At 42.5% G+C, this 21,835-nt stretch overlaps 1 protein-coding gene across 1 annotated transcript in view; it reads right to left on the bottom strand.

Moving 5' to 3' along the window:
- The window catches only part of LOC124598662 (negative elongation factor B), a 136,201-nt gene that overhangs the window by 76,685 nt on the left and 37,681 nt on the right, over positions 1 to 21,835 (bottom strand). The window contains exons 4-7 of the mRNA XM_047136017.1: positions 14,909 to 15,091; positions 14,653 to 14,826; positions 7,806 to 7,904; positions 7,574 to 7,720 (exon numbers count right to left, since the gene is read on the bottom strand). Coding sequence (XP_046991973.1) covers positions 7,574 to 7,720; positions 7,806 to 7,904; positions 14,653 to 14,826; positions 14,909 to 15,091 — 603 coding nt within the window. The remainder of the gene's footprint in view (positions 1 to 7,573; positions 7,721 to 7,805; positions 7,905 to 14,652; positions 14,827 to 14,908; positions 15,092 to 21,835) is intronic.

Raw genomic sequence — 21,835 nt, 5'->3', positions numbered from 1 at the left:
CGTTTGCTGCCCACAACTTCGCTTGGGTGATACCCTGTCCATGGTCTAGAAACTCTTTAAGTAGACTTCCATGGGATAGTTTGCATTTACATCCAAGTGTCTTAGTTCAGTTCTTTCAGCATCATCATGACACTCTCCCATGGGTCAAATGATCCTATGATCGTTTGTGTTGCTTTTCTTTAATCAAACAATGGAAAGTCCAGGATGGAATAATGCAGCAATATGAAAAGGTTAGATTATTACTCACCATATACCAGAGATGCTGAGTCACAGATAGGCACAACAAAAGAACTGCCAAACAACTAAGCCTTTGGCGAAAAATGCCTTCATTGGATATAGACAACACACACACACACACACACACACACACACACACACACACACAAATGCAACTCACATACACATCAGTTGCATTTGGGATATTTAGTGAGTATTACTAATCTGTCCTTTTCATAATATTGCTTTCTTTACATCAGTTTTATACCCCCTGTTAGTCCTATTTTGTATGGGTCTCACACTATTGAGCATTGTTATAGGCTGCGTTTCACGAGTGTTTTGTATGCAATCTCTTTTGTAGACTGATTGCATTTCCCTAGTATTCTACCAATGAACCACAGTCTGTCACCTGCTTTACCTACGACAAACTATGTGACCATTCTACTTCATAGCCCTACAAATCGTTTCGCCCAGCTATTTGCATGAGTTGACCTATTTCAGCTGTGACTCACTGATGCTGTAATCATAGGACTAAATTTTTTGTAGTTGTGTGAAATGCACAATTTTACATTTGTGGACATTTAAAGTGAGTTGTGGACGTATAACCTCCACACCGCTCAAAGACTGATGATGAGGTCCCATACTCCGAGGAGCTTAGGTGACGATGTGGGAGACCCGCACCGCAAAGATCTGCTATTGGTAACGCATCCATTTGTACTTCAGTGCTCTCTTGTCAGAATTGTTTATCATTCCAACTACCTGCTGACCATGAACACAACATAATGCACTGTATTGTACTTAGTAATCACATAACATTACTGATAATCTGTAGTCATTTATATCATTCAAGTACCCCTACAGTGATAGAATTCCATGGAGTTATAGCTCCTTGATAGAAAAGTGACTTACAAGACACCTGTGTGCCCTATCCCAAAGAATAATTCTTCTGTCTGTGATGATATAATATACGTGTATCCTCAGTCAGCAAGATTGATAGTCTGTATTGCACTAGCCACCAGAAACATCGCGGGAGGCGCACATCAGCACGGCGCATCACGGACGGTAGTTGCCGCAAGTAGAGTCCCGTCCACCAGAGGGCACGCGAGAATTCGGACGCGACCTCTGCCGGCGTAACAACAACAACTCAGGCAGCACGGGCCGTGCCCAGTCAGTTAACATCGAGCATGCCTAGGGCACAGCCCCGGTCTACGCCAAGTGAAGTGCGACGTAAACGTGAACAGTGTTATTACACAATTGGCGACGAGTAGGGTCGTTCTTTCGCGTGTTGCATCGTTGTTCCAGTTTCGCAGCTTCTCCAGGGCATGGAGGATTTAGTGCGGGTTTTGGTTGAGCAGCAGACGGAGCTCATGGCCACCATGAAACAAGTGCTTCCGGCGTTGCTCTCCACACAGTCTGCTCCAGCGCCGTTCCCTCCTCCCTTTCCCCCGTATGACGAGACGGCGGAGGATTGGGACGCATATGAACATCGCCTTCGGCAGCATTTCCAGGCGTTTCATGTTGCCGATGCGGAGGTATGTCGTGCTCTCTTCTTGTCTTGGATATCTCCCTTGCTGTATCAAGTTTTGCGGCAGCTAGCGCCGTTGCAGGAACCCTCGTCCTTGTCTTTTGATGCACTGTGTTCATTGCTGTCTTCATATTATCGCCACCGCACGCATGTTGTGGCGGCTAGGGTCGAGTTCTATCAATGCAAGAAACAGCCCCATCAGTCTTACCGGGCGTGGGCTGCTACCCTGCACGGTCTTAGTCACAAGTGTCATTTTGTCACGGAGCAGTCGCGAGAGTCGTATGCCCACATTATGGTACGCGACGTCATTGTTCGTTCGGCCTCTGATAGGGAGGTCAGGCAACGGGCCCTGCAGTTAGAAGACCCATCCCTCGAGGAAGTCCTGTCCATTGCTCAATCGTATGAAGTCTCTCACGCCGCAGGTCAACAGCTGGAAGCATGGTGCGACGTCGCGGCGGTTCAGGGCGGCGCGGCCGCGTCCACTGCGTCCGGGGTGGACGACGTGCGAGCGGTCCAATCTGGCCGTTACGGCCGCTCCCGCACGGCGCGTAAACAGAATTCCGGCCGCCGGCCCCTGTTGCCATCCTGTGCGTCGTGCTATATACATCATGATGGGTCAGAGTGCCCCCAGTGTTGGGCCGTTTGTCGCAAATGTAATAAAAAAGGTCACATTGCTAAAGTTTGCCGCTCAGCCTCAAAAGAATTGAAGGAAGCAGGTACAGAGGGACATGGACGTTGACATTCAGGAAGTTTCATTGGGCCAGGCTCCCGACGCATCGGCACGCAAACTCTTTATCGAGGTGTCAGTTCTGTCGCGCCGGTTACAACTGCAAGTAGATACGGGCGCGGCAGTTTCGTTGTTGAATGCACAAACGTATTCCGACCTTGGATCGCCCCCGTTGGCGCCAGTTTACCGGCGTCTACGCGGTTATGGTAAACAGTTCATTCCCCTACTGGGTCAATTCACTACCGACGTGACTTACAAATCAGTCACTTGGCCTATTACTTTCATTGTTGTCAGTGACGCGAGCTCCGCTAACCTTTTTGGCCTGGATGCCTTTCAAGCTTTCGGTTTTTCTATCGTTGACACCATACAGTTGGTCTCCGAAGACGTTCCCTATCAATCATTGGAATCTTTGATCTCAGACTTTCCAGATATCTTTGAGGAGGGCCTGGGGCATGTTTCAATTTTGCAGCTCACTTAACGTTGAAGGCGTCGGCTCGCCCGCATTTTCTACGCGCGAGGCAGATCCCCTTGGCTCTCCGCCCTCAGGTAAAGGAAGAGCTAGACCGGCTGACAGCCCTAGGGGTCATTCTTCCCAGTTCTTCTAGTGAGTGGGCTTCGCCCCTCATTATTGTAAGGAAGCCCTCGGGAAAATTATGTCTTTGTGGCGATTTCAAGGCCACCATTAATTCCCAATTGGTGGTGGACACCTATCCTTTGCCTCGTGGTGATGAAGTGTTCTCCGCCGTGGCGGGAGGCCAACATTTCTCGAAAATCGATCTTTCGGAGGCTTATCATCAGATACCAGTTGATAAGGACTCCAAACGGCTGGCAGTCGTCAACACCCTGCTTGGCCTTTACCAACATCAGCGGTTGGCCTTCGGATATCCAGTGCCCCGGCGATATTCCAGCGTTATCTTGAGCATGTCACGTCGACAATCCCTCATTGTATTAATTACGTGGATGACATAATTGTCACAGGCCGCAGCACGAAGGAACACTTGCACAACCTTCGCACCCTCTTTCTCAAATTCAGGTCTGTGGGCTTGCGTTGCAACCTGCATAAGTCAAACTTCTTCTAACCGTCCATTGAGTATGTGGGCTACACCATCTCTCAGCACGGCGTCCAGCCACCAGGAAGTTTGGTCCAAGGTATCGTCGACCTTCCTCGGCCCACTTCGCTGAAAGAGTTACAAGCTTTTTTAGGCAAGATAGCCTATTACCACCGGTTCATTCCCAGGGCTTCCACCATAGCCCGCCCCCTGTACTGCCTTCTGCGCAAGGGTGTTCCTTTTGATTGGTCGCCTGCATGTGAGTGAGCGTTCAACTCGTTGAAGGGCCTCCTCACGTCAGCGCCTTGTTTGGCTACTTTTGACCCCCATAAGCCGTTGGTCCTGGCTATAGATGCTTCGCAGTATGGGGTGGGGGCGGTCCTGGCCCATTGCAATGCAGATGGTTCCGAGTAACCACTGGCGTTTGCGTCTAAAACTCTTAGTCCCGTGCAGGCCCATTACTCCTAGGTGGAAAAAGAGGCTTTGGTCATTGTCTACGCTGTTACCAAGTTTCACCCTTTCTTGTATGGCACAAAGTTTCAGTTAATCACTGACCATCAGCCGTTAATATCATTATTTGGCCCCGCCTCTCAGATTCCGGATAGGGCGGCCCACAGACTACAGTGCTGGGCCTTGTTCCTCTCTAAGTACCATTATGACATTCATTTTCACTCTACCGGACAGCATGCCAATCCCGACGCTCTTTCCCGTCTTCCGGTGGGCCCGGATCCTAAGTTCGATCGTGAAGAGATTATGTGTTTTCATTTGGATGTGGCGTCCCGCCAAGCGGTTGATGGCTTCCCGATCACTAGTCCTAGAGTCGCCAGGGAAACAGCAGCTGACCCGGTTCTCCGGCAAGTAGTTCGCCTCATTCAGCAGGGGTGGTCATCCCGCCCTCCAGGCCGGGCCTCGGACCCTCTTCGTAATTATTTTATTCTAAGAGACCGCCTCTCAGTCTTGGAAGGAGTTCTCCTTCTGGCTACCCATGATACAGCTCCTCGCGTGGTTGTTCCTGCCAGTTTATGAAGGGAGGTCCTCACGTCATTACATGCGGGGCACTGGGGTGTTTCCCGTACTAAAACCTTGGCTCGCAGACATGTGTACTGGCCCGGTATTGACAGAGAAATTGAGCACTTGGTGGCCGCCTGTTCCCAGTGTGCGAGCCAACAGGCATCTCCCAGGGCAGCGTTCTCTTCCTGGCTGCCGGCAACCCATGCATGGGAACGTGTTCACATCAATTTTGCGGGCCCGTTTCTCAATGGCTTTTGGCTCATTGTCATTGATGCTTATTCCAGATTCCCATATGTGGTTCGCTGCTCCTCAACCACTTCAAAAGTTGCAATCCAGGCACTAGCAAAAATCTTTTCTGTGGAAGGTCTGCCAATCACCCTGGTCTCGGACAATGGACCGCAGTTTATTTCGCAGACCTTCCAGGATTTTTGTAGGCGCTTCGGTATTCGGCACGTTTTCTCTCCCCCCTTCCATCCACAATCAAATGGGGAAGCCGAGCACATGGTGCGCACATTTAACATGCAGATGAAAAAGTATGTGCACGAATTTCCTGCGGAGGAGGCATTGACGTTTTTCCTGATGGCATACCAGACCACACCAATGGGCGAACGCAGCCCCACAGAGCTCCTCCATGGGCGCCAACCTAGGACTCTGCTGCACCTCCTCCGGCCTGGTCCTCGCCAGTCTTCGCAAAATGGAGTACCTGGCTTTCCACTGGGTATGTCGGTCTGGGCACGTGAGTTTGGTCGCAATCCACGTTGGATACCGGCGGTGGTCCTGCGCCGAAATGGCCGCCGGCTCTATACCTTGCAGGCAGGGGACCAGGTGGTACGTCGTCACCAAAATCAGCTACGTCCACGTTTGGGCATCCACGCTCCAACCTCTCGGACACCGGCTTCCCCATTGCCGGCACCCGTGTTGGTTTCCCAGGGGACGTTACCGCCTCTCCCCGCTGTGCCTCTGCCGCACTGCGATGGTTCTCAGCCTTGGCAGCCTCCAGTAGCTCCAGCACCGGCATCGCCATCGTTCGAGATGCCCCAGCGAGAGCCGGCCCTCCTCGCAGGCCCAGTTTCTGAGGAGGCTGGTTCACCTGTGGTTGTCCCTTCCCCATCGTCCCCGCCACTGGGTCTTGCCCCTCCCGAGGTGGCACAGGATCCGGAGTTCGACAGTGTGTCGCCCGTTCTGTCCCGGGCTCCGGAGGTGGGACGACGGGGGCCTCTTCGTGCGGGTCACTTCCAGCCATATTCGAAGGTTCCGGCTCGAGGATTGGCAGATCCCCTCGACTCCGGCCTTCCAATGGATGTGGAGGTCATCGCTCCTGCCCGACGCTCCACCTTCCAACACAGTGGATCACAGTGGCTTCACCCCCCGAAGGAGGAGGAGTGCAGTAGCCACCAGAAAGATCGCGGGAGGCGCACATCAGCACGGCGCGTCACGGACGGTAGTTGCCGCAAGTAGAGTCCCGTCCACCAGAGGGCACGCGAGAATTCGGACGCGACCTCTGCCAGTGTAACAACAACAACAACTCAGGCAGCACGGGCCGTGCCCAGTCAGTTAACATCGAGCATCCCTAGGCACAGCCCCGGTCTACGCCAAGTGAAGTGCGACGTAAACGTGAACAGTGTTATTACAGTATTGTACATTGCCAAACATTTCACCTGTGGCCAATAAGAGACACACATGAGCAATCACACTGGCATGATCTATGATATCAAGCAGGAAATAAAACTGGGGACTGTGCCAAATGCTCTCATACTGTATCATGCTGTGCTCTAGTGTCTACCTTGCTAATACTGTGCATATGTGACCGCACTAGTTATTGGATCTCATTTTGACAACTCTTTGGATTAAAAATACATGGATGCTGACAGACTTGTATGGCGCAAACTGTCTGTATTCTTCTTTTGGTGTGTCTGTGTGTGTCTACAACTTTATGATGGTGCAATGTGGACTGGTTTTGTGAACTGTTAAGTGGCTGTTATGTTTCCATCCTTACAGAGTAATAAAGAGTGTATCTTGTATTTTATCAGGTGTAGTACAACATGGACTGGAATGACTGAAAAACTGGAGAAAGTTATAAAACTGCCTTTCTAATTTAAAATGAACACTGTAATTCATGATAATTTATGCTCTCAAATCAACGGCATCACAAATATGCTCAACAGACTCTGATGGGAAGTTCTAAATCAAAATATGAATGGTTATTTTCAGATCTAAAGTTCATTATTTAAAAAGTATTCTTAGAATATAATCATTCATCCAATGTCTCACTAAAAAGTAAATGCCAAAGAAAGCTTTAACTCTTTGAGTACCAGTGAATTCTATCTGAAACCACCATTTTATTAATTTTGTTTTGAAGTACCCATACTTTTAACAAGAAATCACCAGAAAAGCAGTTTTTTTTTTAATTTTATTTTTTTGTGGCCATATTCAGGAGATGACTGATAGTTACTGTAACATAAATTTGATTTTGTAACACTGTATTTATGTGTGGTTTCAAAATGATACCACTGGAGCAGTACACAGTTTTGATACAATATTTATTAAATTTTAAGCCCACTTTTGCTTGTTATTTATGCCTATAATTTATTTTAGGTGTTACAAGTTCATGGAAGTTTCGAGATGTGGGATTGAGTCTAGGAAAAATGCGAATTTGTTTTCAAACATACCACATGAGATGACAAAGGGCGATTGAAAACTGAATGTCCCAGTGGTCCCTCCATAAAAAAAGAAGATTGTTTACTTTTTACCAATTTCTTCTTGTACTTGTTACTTACTGGGTTAATAAAGATTATATTGTAAAAAAATTAAAATTATACTCCAACATGAAACCACCTGCTTCAAACAACTTTCTCTAATTTCTTCCTGTATTCATTGCTTACTATGATAAAGGGCCATTTTGTGAAAAACTTTAATTTTTTTTCACTTTCTTGGGTCTCAAAGAATTAAAAGAAAGATGTTATTACACTTTTGTTTTCATACACATCTTAACGACATACTACTTTATCATTAAGGAAGGCATGCTAACCAGCTGACTGAACATACCCTTGGCAAGCCCTCTATATTGATTAAGTGTTGTAGTATTTTTGTTGCTGAGGTTGCCAGAAAGTTAATAGCATAAGGATCACATAATGTCATTGAGAGGTCACCAAGTACCTGCTCCTGACCCCTCTTAATGCTGTCTAGAAATCCCTGAAAAAGAGAAGATCAATGCATTACGTAATTCAAAATAAGCACTACTAAGAAATAACAGTAACAAAAAGAAACTGAATCCTACCTGAAGCTCCCTTGAACGCTTTATATCAACATTTTTTTCTCGTATGCATGCATCAAGGCACCAAGTGAATTTATGGCAAGGATCAACTGATATTATATCCTGAAAAAAGGAAACAGAAAGATTATGGTACTTTTTCAGTATATAGGAAACAGCCCCACTCCCAACAAATACACAGATACTGGTCTTGAAAAATAGTACTATATGTAACTTCAAAAAAGAATCAAATTAACAGCACAGGTCCTAAGTTTCTTAATGATCATGCAATTTCACTGTTTGTTGATATACATACACGAAGACTTCAGGTTGTAGCCTATGGTTTTCTCTCTGTGTGTGTGTGTGTGTGTGTGTGTGTGTGTGTGTGTGTGTGTGTGTGTGTACATACGTACATGCACATGTCACACTCTCCAGAAGTGTTTTGTCCAAAAGCTCAGCAGTTTATTTATAGTTTATCATCGCTTCTACATGTATGTCCACTGCTCGATGTCTTGTACTTGTTAAATAGTGATCTATCCCCATAAACATATTACTGAAAACTGCTTTATAATGTTATACATAAAAAATGAAGATGAACAGTGGGGCAAAGCCCAGCCGTATAATAAAATAGCACAATGATGTTCGCACTGACTTTCAAAGAAGCGACATTCGATGGAATGACTTGTTTCACATAAGTACCATAAAGGTTATGGAAATGTATTAGAGAATCTAAGTAGACTTTGCCTTAACAGGTTTCTAGTTCTCTCAACAGTCCAGAACCTACACAAATTATCTGGATGGCAAAGCTACCCGTACACAGTGTGTACGTTCTGCAAAGGGTAGCACTTTCAGCCACTAGTCATCAATTTAACCATGAAGCCAACTCTCACAGGTAGCTACAAGAAGATGGTGTTGCCAGATACACTATAAGAATCAAAAATATCTGGGCACCCCCAAAAACATACGTTGAAAAATGTATTAGGTGCATTGTGCTGTTACCTACTGCCAGGTACTCTGTATCAGCAACCTCATTAGTCATTAGACATCATGGGAGAGCAGAATGGGGCGCTCTGCAGAACTCACTGACTTCGAACATGGTCAGGTGATTGGATGTCACTTGTGTCATACTCTGTACGCAAGATTTCCACACTCCTAAACATCCCTAGAGCCAATGTTTCTGATGTGATAGTGAAGTGGAAACATGAAGGGATACGCACAGCACAAAAGTGTACAGGCTGACCTCATCTGTTGACTGACAGAGACTGCCAACAGTTGAAGAGGCTCATAATGTGTAATAGGCAGACATCTATCCAGAGCATCACACAGGAATTCCAAACTGCATCAGGATCCACTGCAAGTACTATGACAGTTAGACGGGCGGTGAGAAAACTTGGACTTCATGATCGAGCTGCTGCTCAAAAGACACACATCATGCCGGTAACTGCCAAACAACGCCTCGCTTGGTGTAAACAGTGTAACCATTGGACAATTGAACAGTGGAAACATGTTGTGTGGAGTGGCGAATCACAGTACACAATGTGGCAATCCAAGGGCAGGATAGAGGTATGGCGAATGCCAGGTGAACGTCATCTGCCAGAGTGTGTAGTGCCAACAGTAAAATTGGAAGTGGTGGTGTTATGGTGTGTTTGTGTTTTTCATGTCATTTTGTGTGGTACTATCACAACACAGGCCTACATTGATGTTTTAAGCACTTTCTTGCTTCCCAATGTTGAAGAGCAATTTGGGGATGGCGACTGCATCTTTCAACTCGATCGAGCACCTGTTCATAATGTGTTCTGTGGCAGAGTGGTTACACGATAATAACATCCCTGTAATGGACTGGCCTGCACAGAGTCCTGACCTGAATCCTATAGAAAACCTTTTGGACATTTTGGAACGTTGACTTCGCACCAGGCCTCAACAGCCAACATCGATACCTCTCCTTAGTGCAGCATCCATGAAGAATGGGCGTCACTCGCCAAGAAACTTTCCAGCACTTGATTGAAGGTATGCTTGCAAGAGTGGAAGCTGTCATCAAGGCTAAGGGTGGGCCAACACCATACTGAATTCCAGCATTACCGATGGAGGGTGTCACAAACTTGTAAGTCATTTTCAGCCAGGTTTCCAGATAGTTTTGTTCACATGGTGTATATTTTCCTCACTGAACATGGTCACCTTTCTCATAGTCATGGCCCCAATGGGTCCCACTATGGTGATGTTTCGCTGTTGGGTAATGTTATGGTATCAGACACAACTATTAACTGACTACCAAGAAGAGTGAAAAAGTAGAATTGACAGGCAAATAAGTCAATGAACAATTTTTCTAAAATACACAAAGAAAGCAAACAAGTAAACAATAGTTTAATACATCAACTGCACCATAGTCAACATACATAAATATGATCACAATTTTACATTATTTTAATTCTATGAAACATAATTTCTTGTACGACATAGTACATGAGAGCAATAAGATGTATCAGTGCATAAAATTAGTGCAGTTTTAATAATGATGAAAGTTAATTCTCTACTTGTTAAGTAGTGATCTAGCCCCATATAGATATTACTGAAAACTTCTTTATATTATTATACATAAAAAATGAAGACGAATAATGGGGCAAAGTCCAGCCATCTAATCAAACAGCACAATAATGTTAGCAGTGGCTTCTAAAGAAGCAACATTCTATGGAGTGACTGGCAGAAGTAGAGCTTTGAGGATGGGTTGTGAGTTACGTTGAAGTAGCTCAGTTGGCAGAGCACTTGCTCACAAATTGCAAAGGTCACAGGTTCAAGTCCAACTCTTGCACATAGTTCTAATCTGCCAGGAAGTTTCTAATCAGTGTACATTCTGTTGCAGATCAAAATTAATTCTGGAAACAATCCCACAAGTTGTGGCTAAGCCACAAGCAATATCCTTTCTTCCACAAGTGCCAGTCCTGCAAGTTTCGCAGGAGTACATCTGAGGAGTTTGGAAGGCACGAGATGCACTGGCAGAAGTAGAGTTGTGAGGACAGGTCGTGGGTCATGACTGAGTAGCTCATTTATCACAGCATTTGCTGCAAAAAGCAAAGTCCCAGTCTGACATACAGCTTCCATCTGCCAGGAAGTTTCAGATCAGCACATACTATACTGTGAAGTAAAATTCATTCCACACAGTAATCCTGTTTCATAAACACTCTTGTAATAACCTTCCTTTCTGAAATAAACTATAAATGTATACTCAAATACTTTTTGTGTGTGCATATCACAGGTCGTAAATTTCAAATTCTCTAAAATTTAATATTAGCCAAAGTTAGATAATATCTTTGTAGCTGCGACTATCTATTATTTTGTTTTAGACTGAAATATCTTTTATAGAAATGTTGCAACACAATTTTCAACATATTTTGAATAAATACTTTCAAGATGTAGCGAACAGCACACACAAAAAAGAAAATGACTCATGAGGTTGCTGATATGGAGTACCTGGCAGTAGGTGGCAGCACAATGCACCTAACATGAAAAACGTATATGTTTTTGGGGGTGCCCAGATATTTTTGATCGTTATAGTGTATCTGGTAACACCATCTTCTTGTAGCTACCTGTGGGAGTTGGCTTCATGGTTAAATTGATGACTAGTGGCTGAAAGTGCTGCCCTTCTGTAGAACATACACACTGTGTACGGGTAGCTTTGCCATCCAGAAAATTTGTGTAGGTTCTGGACTGTTGAGAGAACTAGAAACCTGTTAAGGCAAAGTCTACTTAGATTCTCTAATACATTTCCATAACCTTTATGGTACTTATGTGCAACAAGTCATTCCATCGAATGTCGCTTCTTTGAAAGTCAGTGCTAACATCATTGAGCTATTTTATTATACGGCTGGGCTTTGCCCCACTGTTCATCTTCATTTTTTATGTATAACATTATAAAGCAGTTTTCAGTAATATGTTTATGGGGATAGATCACTATTTAACAAGTACAAGACATCGAGCAGTGGACATACATGTAGAAGTGATGATAAACTATAAACTGCTGAGCTTTTGGGCAAAACACTTCTGGAGAGTGTGACATGTGCATGTACGTATGTACACACACACACACACACACACACACACACACACACACACACACACACAGAGAGAGAGAGAAAACCATAGGCTACAACCTGAAGTCTTCGTGTATGTATATCAACAAACAGTGAAATTGCATGATCATTAAGAAACTTAGGACCTGTGCTGTTAATTTGATTCTTTTTTGAAGTTACATATAGTACTTCCAAACATTGATTAAATGTAACAACATTAACCCCTTAACAATGGGATGTTATCCCCTCTCTTATCATACTCGAAGACTTGACCAACCTAATGATTGACATTATCAGCATAAAATTCTTAAAAGACGTTTACAAAAAGTAATAAAAAGACTTTCACAAAAGTACAATAATCTCACCGATTATGTACCAGACCTGCAGTACTGCTATTTTTCAGGTGAGCAACTGATGTTAAGCTTCAATAATGACCAAGTGGCAGCAGTGGTAACTTCATCGAATAAACAGGCATATGCCAAATATACATTGCAAATAGGGCTCACAAATAAACCTAATGTCCAACAGTTGCTGTTAGGATACCTGTTCTATGAGGTCTGTCTACAAAGTATCCAACCTTCGATTTTCCCACGCAAAATAGAGACAATAGCGCGGCGTCTCTGTACACAGTAAAGGAGCAGATCTTTATGCGCAAGCGTGAATTTTGTCTCCGCCTCCCAGTGCATCAGTCACTGCCTGTTGGTCGCTGAGTGAGGTGCTACACAATGTGTTTGTCGGATTACCAGTTCTCTCAAGATGACTGAACATGTTGAGCAAAGATACTGTATCAAATTTTGTCAAAAGCTTGGTGATTCTCAAAGCGAAACAATTCGTAAGATTCAGCACATGTTTGGAGAAGATGTGATGGGTGGAACAAAAAATTAAGGAGTGGTTCAACCAATTCAAAACTGGCCACATGTCAGTGAAGAGTGACCAGCTTTCTGGCATGCCCCAAACTACACGGAGTGCAGCTGTTGTTGAGAGGGTGCAAAATCTGGCGATGGCAGATCGTCTTTTGACCATGCGGGAAATTGTCCAAGAGGTTGGAGTGAGCAAGATTCTGCACATGCAATTTTGTGTAATGATTTGAACATGCATGCACTGAGTGACTGTGAAATTCCTGCCCAAGTTGTTGTCACTGGAACAAAAAAACCTCTGTTTTGATGTTGCATAGGACCTTCTGGACACCACCAACACTGATCCTGGGTTTCTGAACACCGTGATAACTGGAGATGAGTCATGGATGTACGGGTATGACCCAGAAACAAAAAGACAGTCATAGCAACAGAAGCATCCCGAGTCTCCACAGCCGAAGAAAGTGCGGCAGGTGCGAAGCATAATCAAGGTGATACTGACTGTGTTCTTTGATGTGTGTGGAATTGTGCATCACGAATATGGACCAGAAGGACAAACAGTGACAAAGGAGTACTATCAAGATGTTCTCCGGCAACTCCGTGACGCAGTTCGGTGCAAAAGATCAGACATGTGGACAGCAAAAAACTGGCAACTGCACCATGACAACACCCCCGCACATTCATCCCACTAGATCCAAAATTTCTTGGCCAAACATGGAATTACAGCAGTTCAACAACCTCCCTACTCTTCAGACATGGCTCCTTGTGATTTCTGGTTGTTTCCAGAATTGAAGATGCCACTGAAAGCATATCATTTAGAGGGTAGCAAAGAGGTAATGTGGAACACGGCGATGGAGCTGAACACCATTCCAAAAGAAGACTTCCAGATGTGTTTCCAGCAGTGGAACGATTGGTGGACTAAGTGTGTGCAAGCACAAGGGGCCTACTTTGAAGGGGATTAGGGCCCCAACCCCGTCAGGTATTTGAAATATTTTTTTCTGGCCAAAGGTTGGTTTTTAGAAAGACCTCATATACTTCAAGCAAAAAATTGCTGCAGAAGACACTTGCCTAAAAGCCCACCAAGCTTACACTTGTATCGGAATCAGTGTGTTGCACTGTATAAGAGCGTTATACTGGCTAATTTCCATCTCATTGCTGGCCTTGTGGATGGTTTTATTGCCGTGCGCTAGGCAGGTCTCAAAGTGCCACCAAAAATGGACACTTTTTGTAACTGTCTGCTCATTAAGCAACATGCAATTACGAGATTTCAAATTGCAGAAAATCTCCATCTCTTCCAGGAGATCAAGCTATCTGCCTTTTACTCCCCTATGCAGCAATTTAAACTGTGATGTCAAGTCGGGAGGAGCATGGCCCCTATCAATTGTATGTGCTGTCAAGTTGAATCTACTGGCAATATCCCTCCTATCCAGAGCAATGTGCTCATGATATCTTACTTCGAGTTCTCTCCCTGTGTGCATCACATAAATAGCATTACAATCAGCACACTGTAATCTGTAAATCCCTGACTCATGTAGAAAATTAAATTTATATATATTATTAATTGACAATTTATGAAGCCTATCTTCCGTTGAAAATGAGACACCCACACCTAATTTTTTGAAAATAGAAAATGTTGAAAAACAGAAAATGTTGTGCTGTTATAATATGGACCTGCAAGGTTCGAATAACTTGGTGGGTACGAGAAGCTGTATATATGTATATTTTTTCCGTTTCTGTATTTTTTTATGGTGGTTATAAATAGGGCCACATCTGTATTAAGATCCTTATGTCTGATGGTTCATACATATTTTTAGCACAGAAGTTGGTCACGCAGTGACAAAAATCGATCTCTAAAAGAAAAGATTTCAATACTTAAATATAAATTGATTTAAATAAATTGTCATCATTCCCAACAAACTGCTGAAAATTACTCTGTTCCAAGCTGCAATTACTTACTTGTACTTCCAAATCATGGAGTGCCATAAGTAACTCTGCTCTCAAAGTGCAATAATGAACATTACGCGTTCGAAGAAAGAGTGTTCGTAGAAACTGAAGCACCATATCATACAGTTTTACACTTGAACCAATCATATGGGCTAGTTTCTGCACAACCTCCCCCTGACGGCGTACCTACAAAACAAAAAACACTGAGTACAATATTTCAATGCTGCCAGTCAAAAATGTTCTAGACAAAGCCACAGCTTAACTCTACCTTTGGTGATGGAGTAAAAAATAAGTTAGTCAAATTTAAGTGATCAAAGAGGATATTTTCCTTTTCCTTTATGTATTGGCTTAGCAAAGGTGATACTTCATCTCCAAAAAGAGATTGGTTATCTTTCCAAATCTGTCTTTTCACCTCAGTATCTGTGTCAGAATAAAGTTCCCGGTCTCTTACCTACAAACAAAATATTTAATTAAATAATTTCAATGAGATATCAAAAACTAAAACAAGAATAAACACAAAATATATGGAATCACAATGTAAATAATGTCATATAAGGGCCTAAGTCAAATGACACACATTTGTGGAAAAAAACCAGCTTAATTTATGTAACAACTTAATATGGGCATATTCGTTGGTACTGTTATATGATGCAAATTTAATTGTCAAACAAAAGATTGAATTTCTAGTGCTATATTTTGCAAATGTAATTAAATACCAGGAACTGATGAAAAAAGAATTGCACGTAAAAGATACTGAACACGTTTCTGTTCATATTAACATGGTCTTGATTGCATACAATGTAACTAATACAGTTGTACATTTCACAATACTACTGCATCATTCTACAACAACAAGCAGTGTTTCACAGTTCAATTACTCATTGTCTTGGCTTTTGTTCCTTACAGACCATTTCAAAATTTCTTCATAGAAATATAGGTGTTTGTCAGGCAGACAGGCAGATAATGGAGCTTTCCCAAGCCCAAACTTAATTTGAATCTTTCCTAATGGACACACCTGCTTTTCTGTTGCAGCAAATGGAACATATTGAAGGTTCACACACAAGTGAAACTAATCAGTCCATTGATCAATGTAAAAGCTGTACTTTTTCTTGTGTTATCAAAAACAGAATGTGAAAGAGGACTGACAGAGAATTTCATATTCCCTTGCCTTCTAATAGTTTGAGTTCCTTTAGAAATTTTGGTCTCTGGTAGTATGGCTGCCACCATGACTTGAAGTCAAGAATTTCATAGCAGCAATCCCTCTAACAAGAAATTTGCTTGGTTTTTAACTTGTACACATCACCTCTGTGATGTCACGTACAGCAAACAATCAGTCCCACTTCCTTCATTTTCTTTTTACAATTACAAAATCCTTATCACACGGTAAAATACTTTGTCCTCTAACTATAAATTAATTTTGAATTTTGTTGAATTACCCAGAATTGGCTAGATACAACAGAAATCCACCAAGAGTGTGATTCTTATTCTGAACCAAGCAGTTGTCAAAGAATAAATGAAGTTCAGCGTGTTCTTGTGGCACTCGTACTACAAATCATCAGTAAATCTATAATGCAATGCACATTTGACTGTGTGGATAACAAAGACAACAATGTGTAATAGTCACAACAATTGCAACGTACTGTCTTCTTTTGAACATTACTGGTAATGCTACCTAGGGGTGCACATAGAAAGTATTAAATGACATACAGTTTCACCAGTGCTGCTATCTAAGCTTTATTTTCAAGGAGCACATGTTACGACTGGCCTCTTTACTTTTAAAAGAGCATGAGGCACTCACTGATGCCACTACAAAATAACAATGTTTTTCAGAATCCAACAGAATGTACAGCAACTGACAGACTCATAACCCTTTAATTTCAGTTTTTGCAGTTACAACTGTAATATGTGGAGCAATAACAAACTCAAAATAACCAAATTATGAACTGATGCCCTTTTCAATACAAATGATTCATGTGTGTCTCATTCAACTAAATATTTAATAGAATCTGACTGGCAGTGTGAGTGTGTGCCAAAAGTTGAAGTAAAAGGAAGAGGACAAATATTGTCTGGAATCACAGATTTCTGTGATCTCTCAAATCGCTTAAGGCAAATGCCAGAAATTTTCCTTCGAGTGGACACAGCCAATTTCCTCCCCCAGTCTGTGCTTGTGATCCATTTCTAATGACCTCCTTGTTGATGGGACATTAAACTGCACATTAATTTTTATTAACTAATGTTACTGAAGTGATTTTGTCATTCAATTAAGTGGGCAAGATGTCAACAAAAATTATTCCTTTCATATCAATAAGTAGTCGTCGTGATCTTTAGTTGAAAGACTGGTTTCATCCAGCTCTCCACGCTAATCTACTTTGTGCAAGGCTCTTCATCTCTGCATAACTATTGCAACCTACATCAACTTGAACCTGTTTGTATTCATGTGTTGGCCTTCCTCTACAATTTCCCTCCATTACCAAACAGACAATTCCTTGCTGCCTCAGGAACTGTTGTGTTAAACAATCCCTTTTTTTTAGTCAAGTTGTGCTATAAATTTCTTTTCCCCATTTCAGTTCAGTACCTCCACATTAATTATTGGATCCACTCATCTAATAATGAAGCATTTTGCTGTAACACCAAATTTCAAGATTTCTACTCTCTTCTTGTCTCAATCGTTTATTGTCCACATTTCACTTCCATACAACATTACATTCTACACAAAGTATTTTCAGAAAAGACTTCCTAGCACTAAATTTATATTACGAGGGCAGTTCAATAAGTAATGCAACACATTTTTTTTCTGAAACAGGGGTTGTTTTATTCAGCATTGAAATACACCAGGTTATTCCCCAATCTTTTAGCTACACAACACTATTTTTCAACGTAATCTCCATTCAATGCTACGGCCTTACGCCACCTTGAAATGAGGGCCTGTATGCCTGTACGGTACCATTCCACTGGTCGAGGTTGGAGCCAACGTTGTACTGCATCAATAACTTCTTCATCATCCGCGTAGTGCCTCCCACGGATTGCGTCATTCATTGGGCCAAACATATGGAAATCCGACGGTGCGAGATCGGGGCTGTAGGGTGCATGAGGAAGAACAGTCCACTGAAGTTTTGTGAGCTCCTCTCGGGTGCGAAGACTTGTGTGAGGTCTTGTGTTGTCATGAAGAAGGAGAAGTTCGTTCAGATTTTTGTGCCTACGAACACGCTGAAGTCGTTTCTTCAATTTCTGAAGAGTAGCACAATACACTTCAGAGTTGATCGTTTGACCATGGGGAAGGACATCGAACAGAATAACCCCTTCAGCATCCCAGAAGACTGTAACCATGACTTTACCGGCTGAGGGTATGGCTTTAAACTTTTTCTTGGTAGGGGAGTGGGTGTGGTGCCACTCCATTGATTGCTGTTGTTTTTCGGGTTCGAAGTGATGAACCCATGTTTCATCGCCTGTAACAATCTTTGACAAGAAATTGTCACCCTCAGCCACATGACGAGCAAGCAATTCCGCACAGATGGTTCTCCTTTGCTCTTTATGGTGTTCGGTTAGACAACGAGGGACCCAGCGGGAACAAACCTTTGAATATCCCAATTGGTGAACAATTGTGACAGCATTACCAACAGAGATGTCAAGTTGAGCACCGAGTTGTTTGATGGTGATCCGTTGATCATCTCAAACGAGTGTGCTCGCACGCTCCGCCATTGCAGGAGTCACAGCTGTGCACGGCCGGCCCGCACGCGGGAGATCAGACAGTCTTGCTTGACCTTGCGGCGATGATGACACACGCTTTGCCCAACGACTCACCACGCTTTTGTCCACTGACAGATCACCGTAGACATTCTGCAAGCGCCTATGAATATCTGAGATGCCCTGGTTTTCCACCAAAAGAAACTCGATCACTGCCCGTTGTTTGCAACGCACATCCGTTACAGACGCCATTTTAACAGCTCCGTACAGCGCTGCCACCTGTCGGAAGTCAATGAAACTATACGAGACGAAGCAGGAATGTTTGAAAATATTCCACAAGAAATTTCCGGTTTTTTCAACCAAAATTGGCCGAGAAAAAAAATGTGTTGCATTACTTATTGAACTGCCCTCGTAGATGTTAACAAATTCCTCTTTTTCAGACATACATTTCTTGCAATAGCCAACCTGCATTTTATATCTTCCTTACTTCAGCCATCATCAGTTATTCTGCTGCCCAAATAGCAAAATTCATCCACTAGCTTTAGTGACTCATTTCCTACTTTAATTCTCTCAGTGTTGTATGCTTTAATTTGACTACACTTCACCACCCTTCTTTTGCTTTTGTTGTTATTCAAATTCTAGCTTCTTTTCAAGATACCATCTATTCTGCTTAATTGTTTTTTCAAAACCCTTTCCGTCTCTGAGAGAATTACAGTGTCACTGGTAAACCTCACAGTTTTTATTTCTTGTCTTTGAATGTTAATTGTCCTTCCAAATTTCTCCTTGTTTGTCTTTACTGCCAGCTCAATGTATGTACTGAATAACGTCAGGTATAGGCTACAACCCTCTCTCACTCCTTTCTAAACTACTACTTCCCTTTCATGTCCTGTGACACTTATAACTGCAGTCTGGTTTCTGCTAACCTTTTATTCCTGTATTTTATCCTTGCTACCTTCAGAATTTCAAAGCATGTACTCCAGTTGACAATGCCCAGCCTTCTCCATCTCTACAAATCTTGTAAATGTAGATTTGCCTTTCTTCAACAATGTATCTTCTAAAAAAAGTCTCTAAGGAAGTAAAACACATAGCGTGATTTTCAAAAAATATCAAAAAATCTAGAACATTTTATTTTTGGGGTAATGCACCTTGAGCCAATAAAAAGGAGATAACACATGGTGAGGAGACAGAACCACACACTCTCGTATACTACATGCACTCTCATTTGTTCCAAAAACAAAGGATATCTATCCTGGTTGGGCTTTTTTTTTTTTCCCCCCCAGTCAGGATGTAACGGTTCTGGATTTGCACTCAGGGGCATTAGTGTGTTAATAGAAGACAGATATGACTTCAAGTTGTTGTATAGTATGAGAAGCATTATAATCACTAAAATGCCTTCATAAACATCTGTAAACATTTTATTATGAACCAAAACTAAGATGCAAGCTCAAAGAAGGAATAACAGCCATGACTGTGTCACCAGCTTCACAGTAGATATTCACCACTCCATAAAACTTTCTTCCATTTAACCACTGACCAATGGTAGTACTGTTAGCACAATCCCAAGCAATGATGCAGAGCATTATTATAAGTTGCTTCTAGGCTGCAGCACAGTCATTAACAAGTCCTATTGAATCTTGATGAACTGTTCCATCAATGATACCTAAATCTGAACTGCAATGGAAACTCCCTGCAACAAAGGATAAAGGCATTTTGCAATTGGTCCTTTGAGTTGAATAGTTAACCTATATAAAATTTGAAGCACGAGACAGAAATGGACCTTAATTTTAAAAAAGAAAAAGAAAAAGAAAAGACAACCAAAATAGCAATCAACGTCAACCTAGCAAAAAAAAAGAATACAGAAGAAAAGATCAAGACACACCATCAAAGGAGGGCGTCTTTCACAGGAGATCAACAGCAGACAACTGGTTCATAGACTGTGCTGTATAGATAAGCAATCAAGTAAATTTCTCACGTCTATCAGAGTTACAATTAGTTTTCATGCCTCCCTAGCACTTCCTCTTCACCATATCACCAGATATATAATACCTACAAAATATCTCTGACGGAATGTCAAAAATGGTATGTCTCATTTGAGCTCACACTATTTCATTTGAATAAAATTCATCTGAATGTGTGAACACACCATATGTGATAACACTACCAGTGTTACAACTGCTGTAGCAGACAGACTCAGTCACAGACAGTCATCAACTTGACTGAGTCACCCTGATGAAGGCTGCCTGTAATAACAGCCAAAACATCAGTAATTTTATCATGCAACGCCATCACATGTCCAGAAGAATTGTACTGAAATGTCTTTTGACCACAAAAGCCAATACCTCACAACATTCAGTTCCTTTCATTGACACATTCTGACGTAAAACTTATATGATATTAACATAATATCAGCCTTTGTGATCCTGATGAATATTATTTCCACCACAAGATTACATCCTTTGAAAACTGAATGCAAAAAAGAGCACCATACATCAATTTTTAAAAAAGGTTTGATAGCTGCCTCTAATGCCAACTTATTTGTGAGAAGCTTACTGATTGCTTCATTACATAATAATAGTTTGAGGAAGGATTATGCAAAGTGTTCCTGCCATGAGGACTCGCACAAAATCTGAATAAATAGAATATTCACTTAGGACTCTAGAATTTAATTATTTCAAGGTGGGTTCTTTCTTTCTGTGGTAGTCGGCAGTCTGATTTGGTCAAGTATAGAGTGAAATTACTTTTATTTGAATTTATTGACCTTCAAACGTTTTACACATTGTTGGTGTAATTATTTACATATACAGCTAAGATACATAAAGTACATACAAAAATATATTTACCTATGTGACACATTGTTTCAAATAATGTGAAAAAAAACAAAGATGATGAGACTTACCAAACAAAATCGCTGGCAGGTCGATAGACACAAAAACAATCACAAACATACACACAAAATTCTAGCTTTCGCAACCAACGGTTGCTTCGTCAGGAAAGAGGGAAGGAGAGGGAAAGACGAAAGGATGTGGGTTTTAAGGGAGAGGGTAAGGAGTCATTCCAATCCCGAGAGCGGAAAGACTTACCTTAGGGGGAAAAAAGGACGGGTATACACTCGCGCGCGAGTATTGGAATGACTCCTTACCCTCTCCCTTAAAACCCACATCCTTTCGTCTTTCCCTCTAATTCCCTCTTTCCTGACGAAGCAACCGTTGGTTGCGAAAGCTAGAATTTTGTGTGTATGTTTGTGATTGTTTTTGTGTCTATCGACCTGCCAGCGCGCGCGCACACACACACACACACACACACACACACACACACACACACACACACACACACACACACATATATATCCATCCGCACATACACAGACACAAGCAGACATTTGTAATGTCAAAGAGTTTGGGTAGAGATGTCAGTCGAGGCAGAAGTAAAGAGGCAAAGATGTTGTTGAAAAGACAGGTGAGGTACGAGCGGCGGCAACTTGAAATTAGCGGAGGTTGAGGCCTGGCGGATA

This window comes from Schistocerca americana, chromosome 1, assembly GCF_021461395.2.
Source record: "Schistocerca americana isolate TAMUIC-IGC-003095 chromosome 1, iqSchAmer2.1, whole genome shotgun sequence".
NCBI lineage: Eukaryota > Metazoa > Arthropoda > Insecta > Orthoptera > Acrididae > Schistocerca > Schistocerca americana.
The sequence above is the reverse complement of the archived record's forward strand: the minus strand, read 5'-3'. Positions and strand labels throughout refer to the sequence as shown.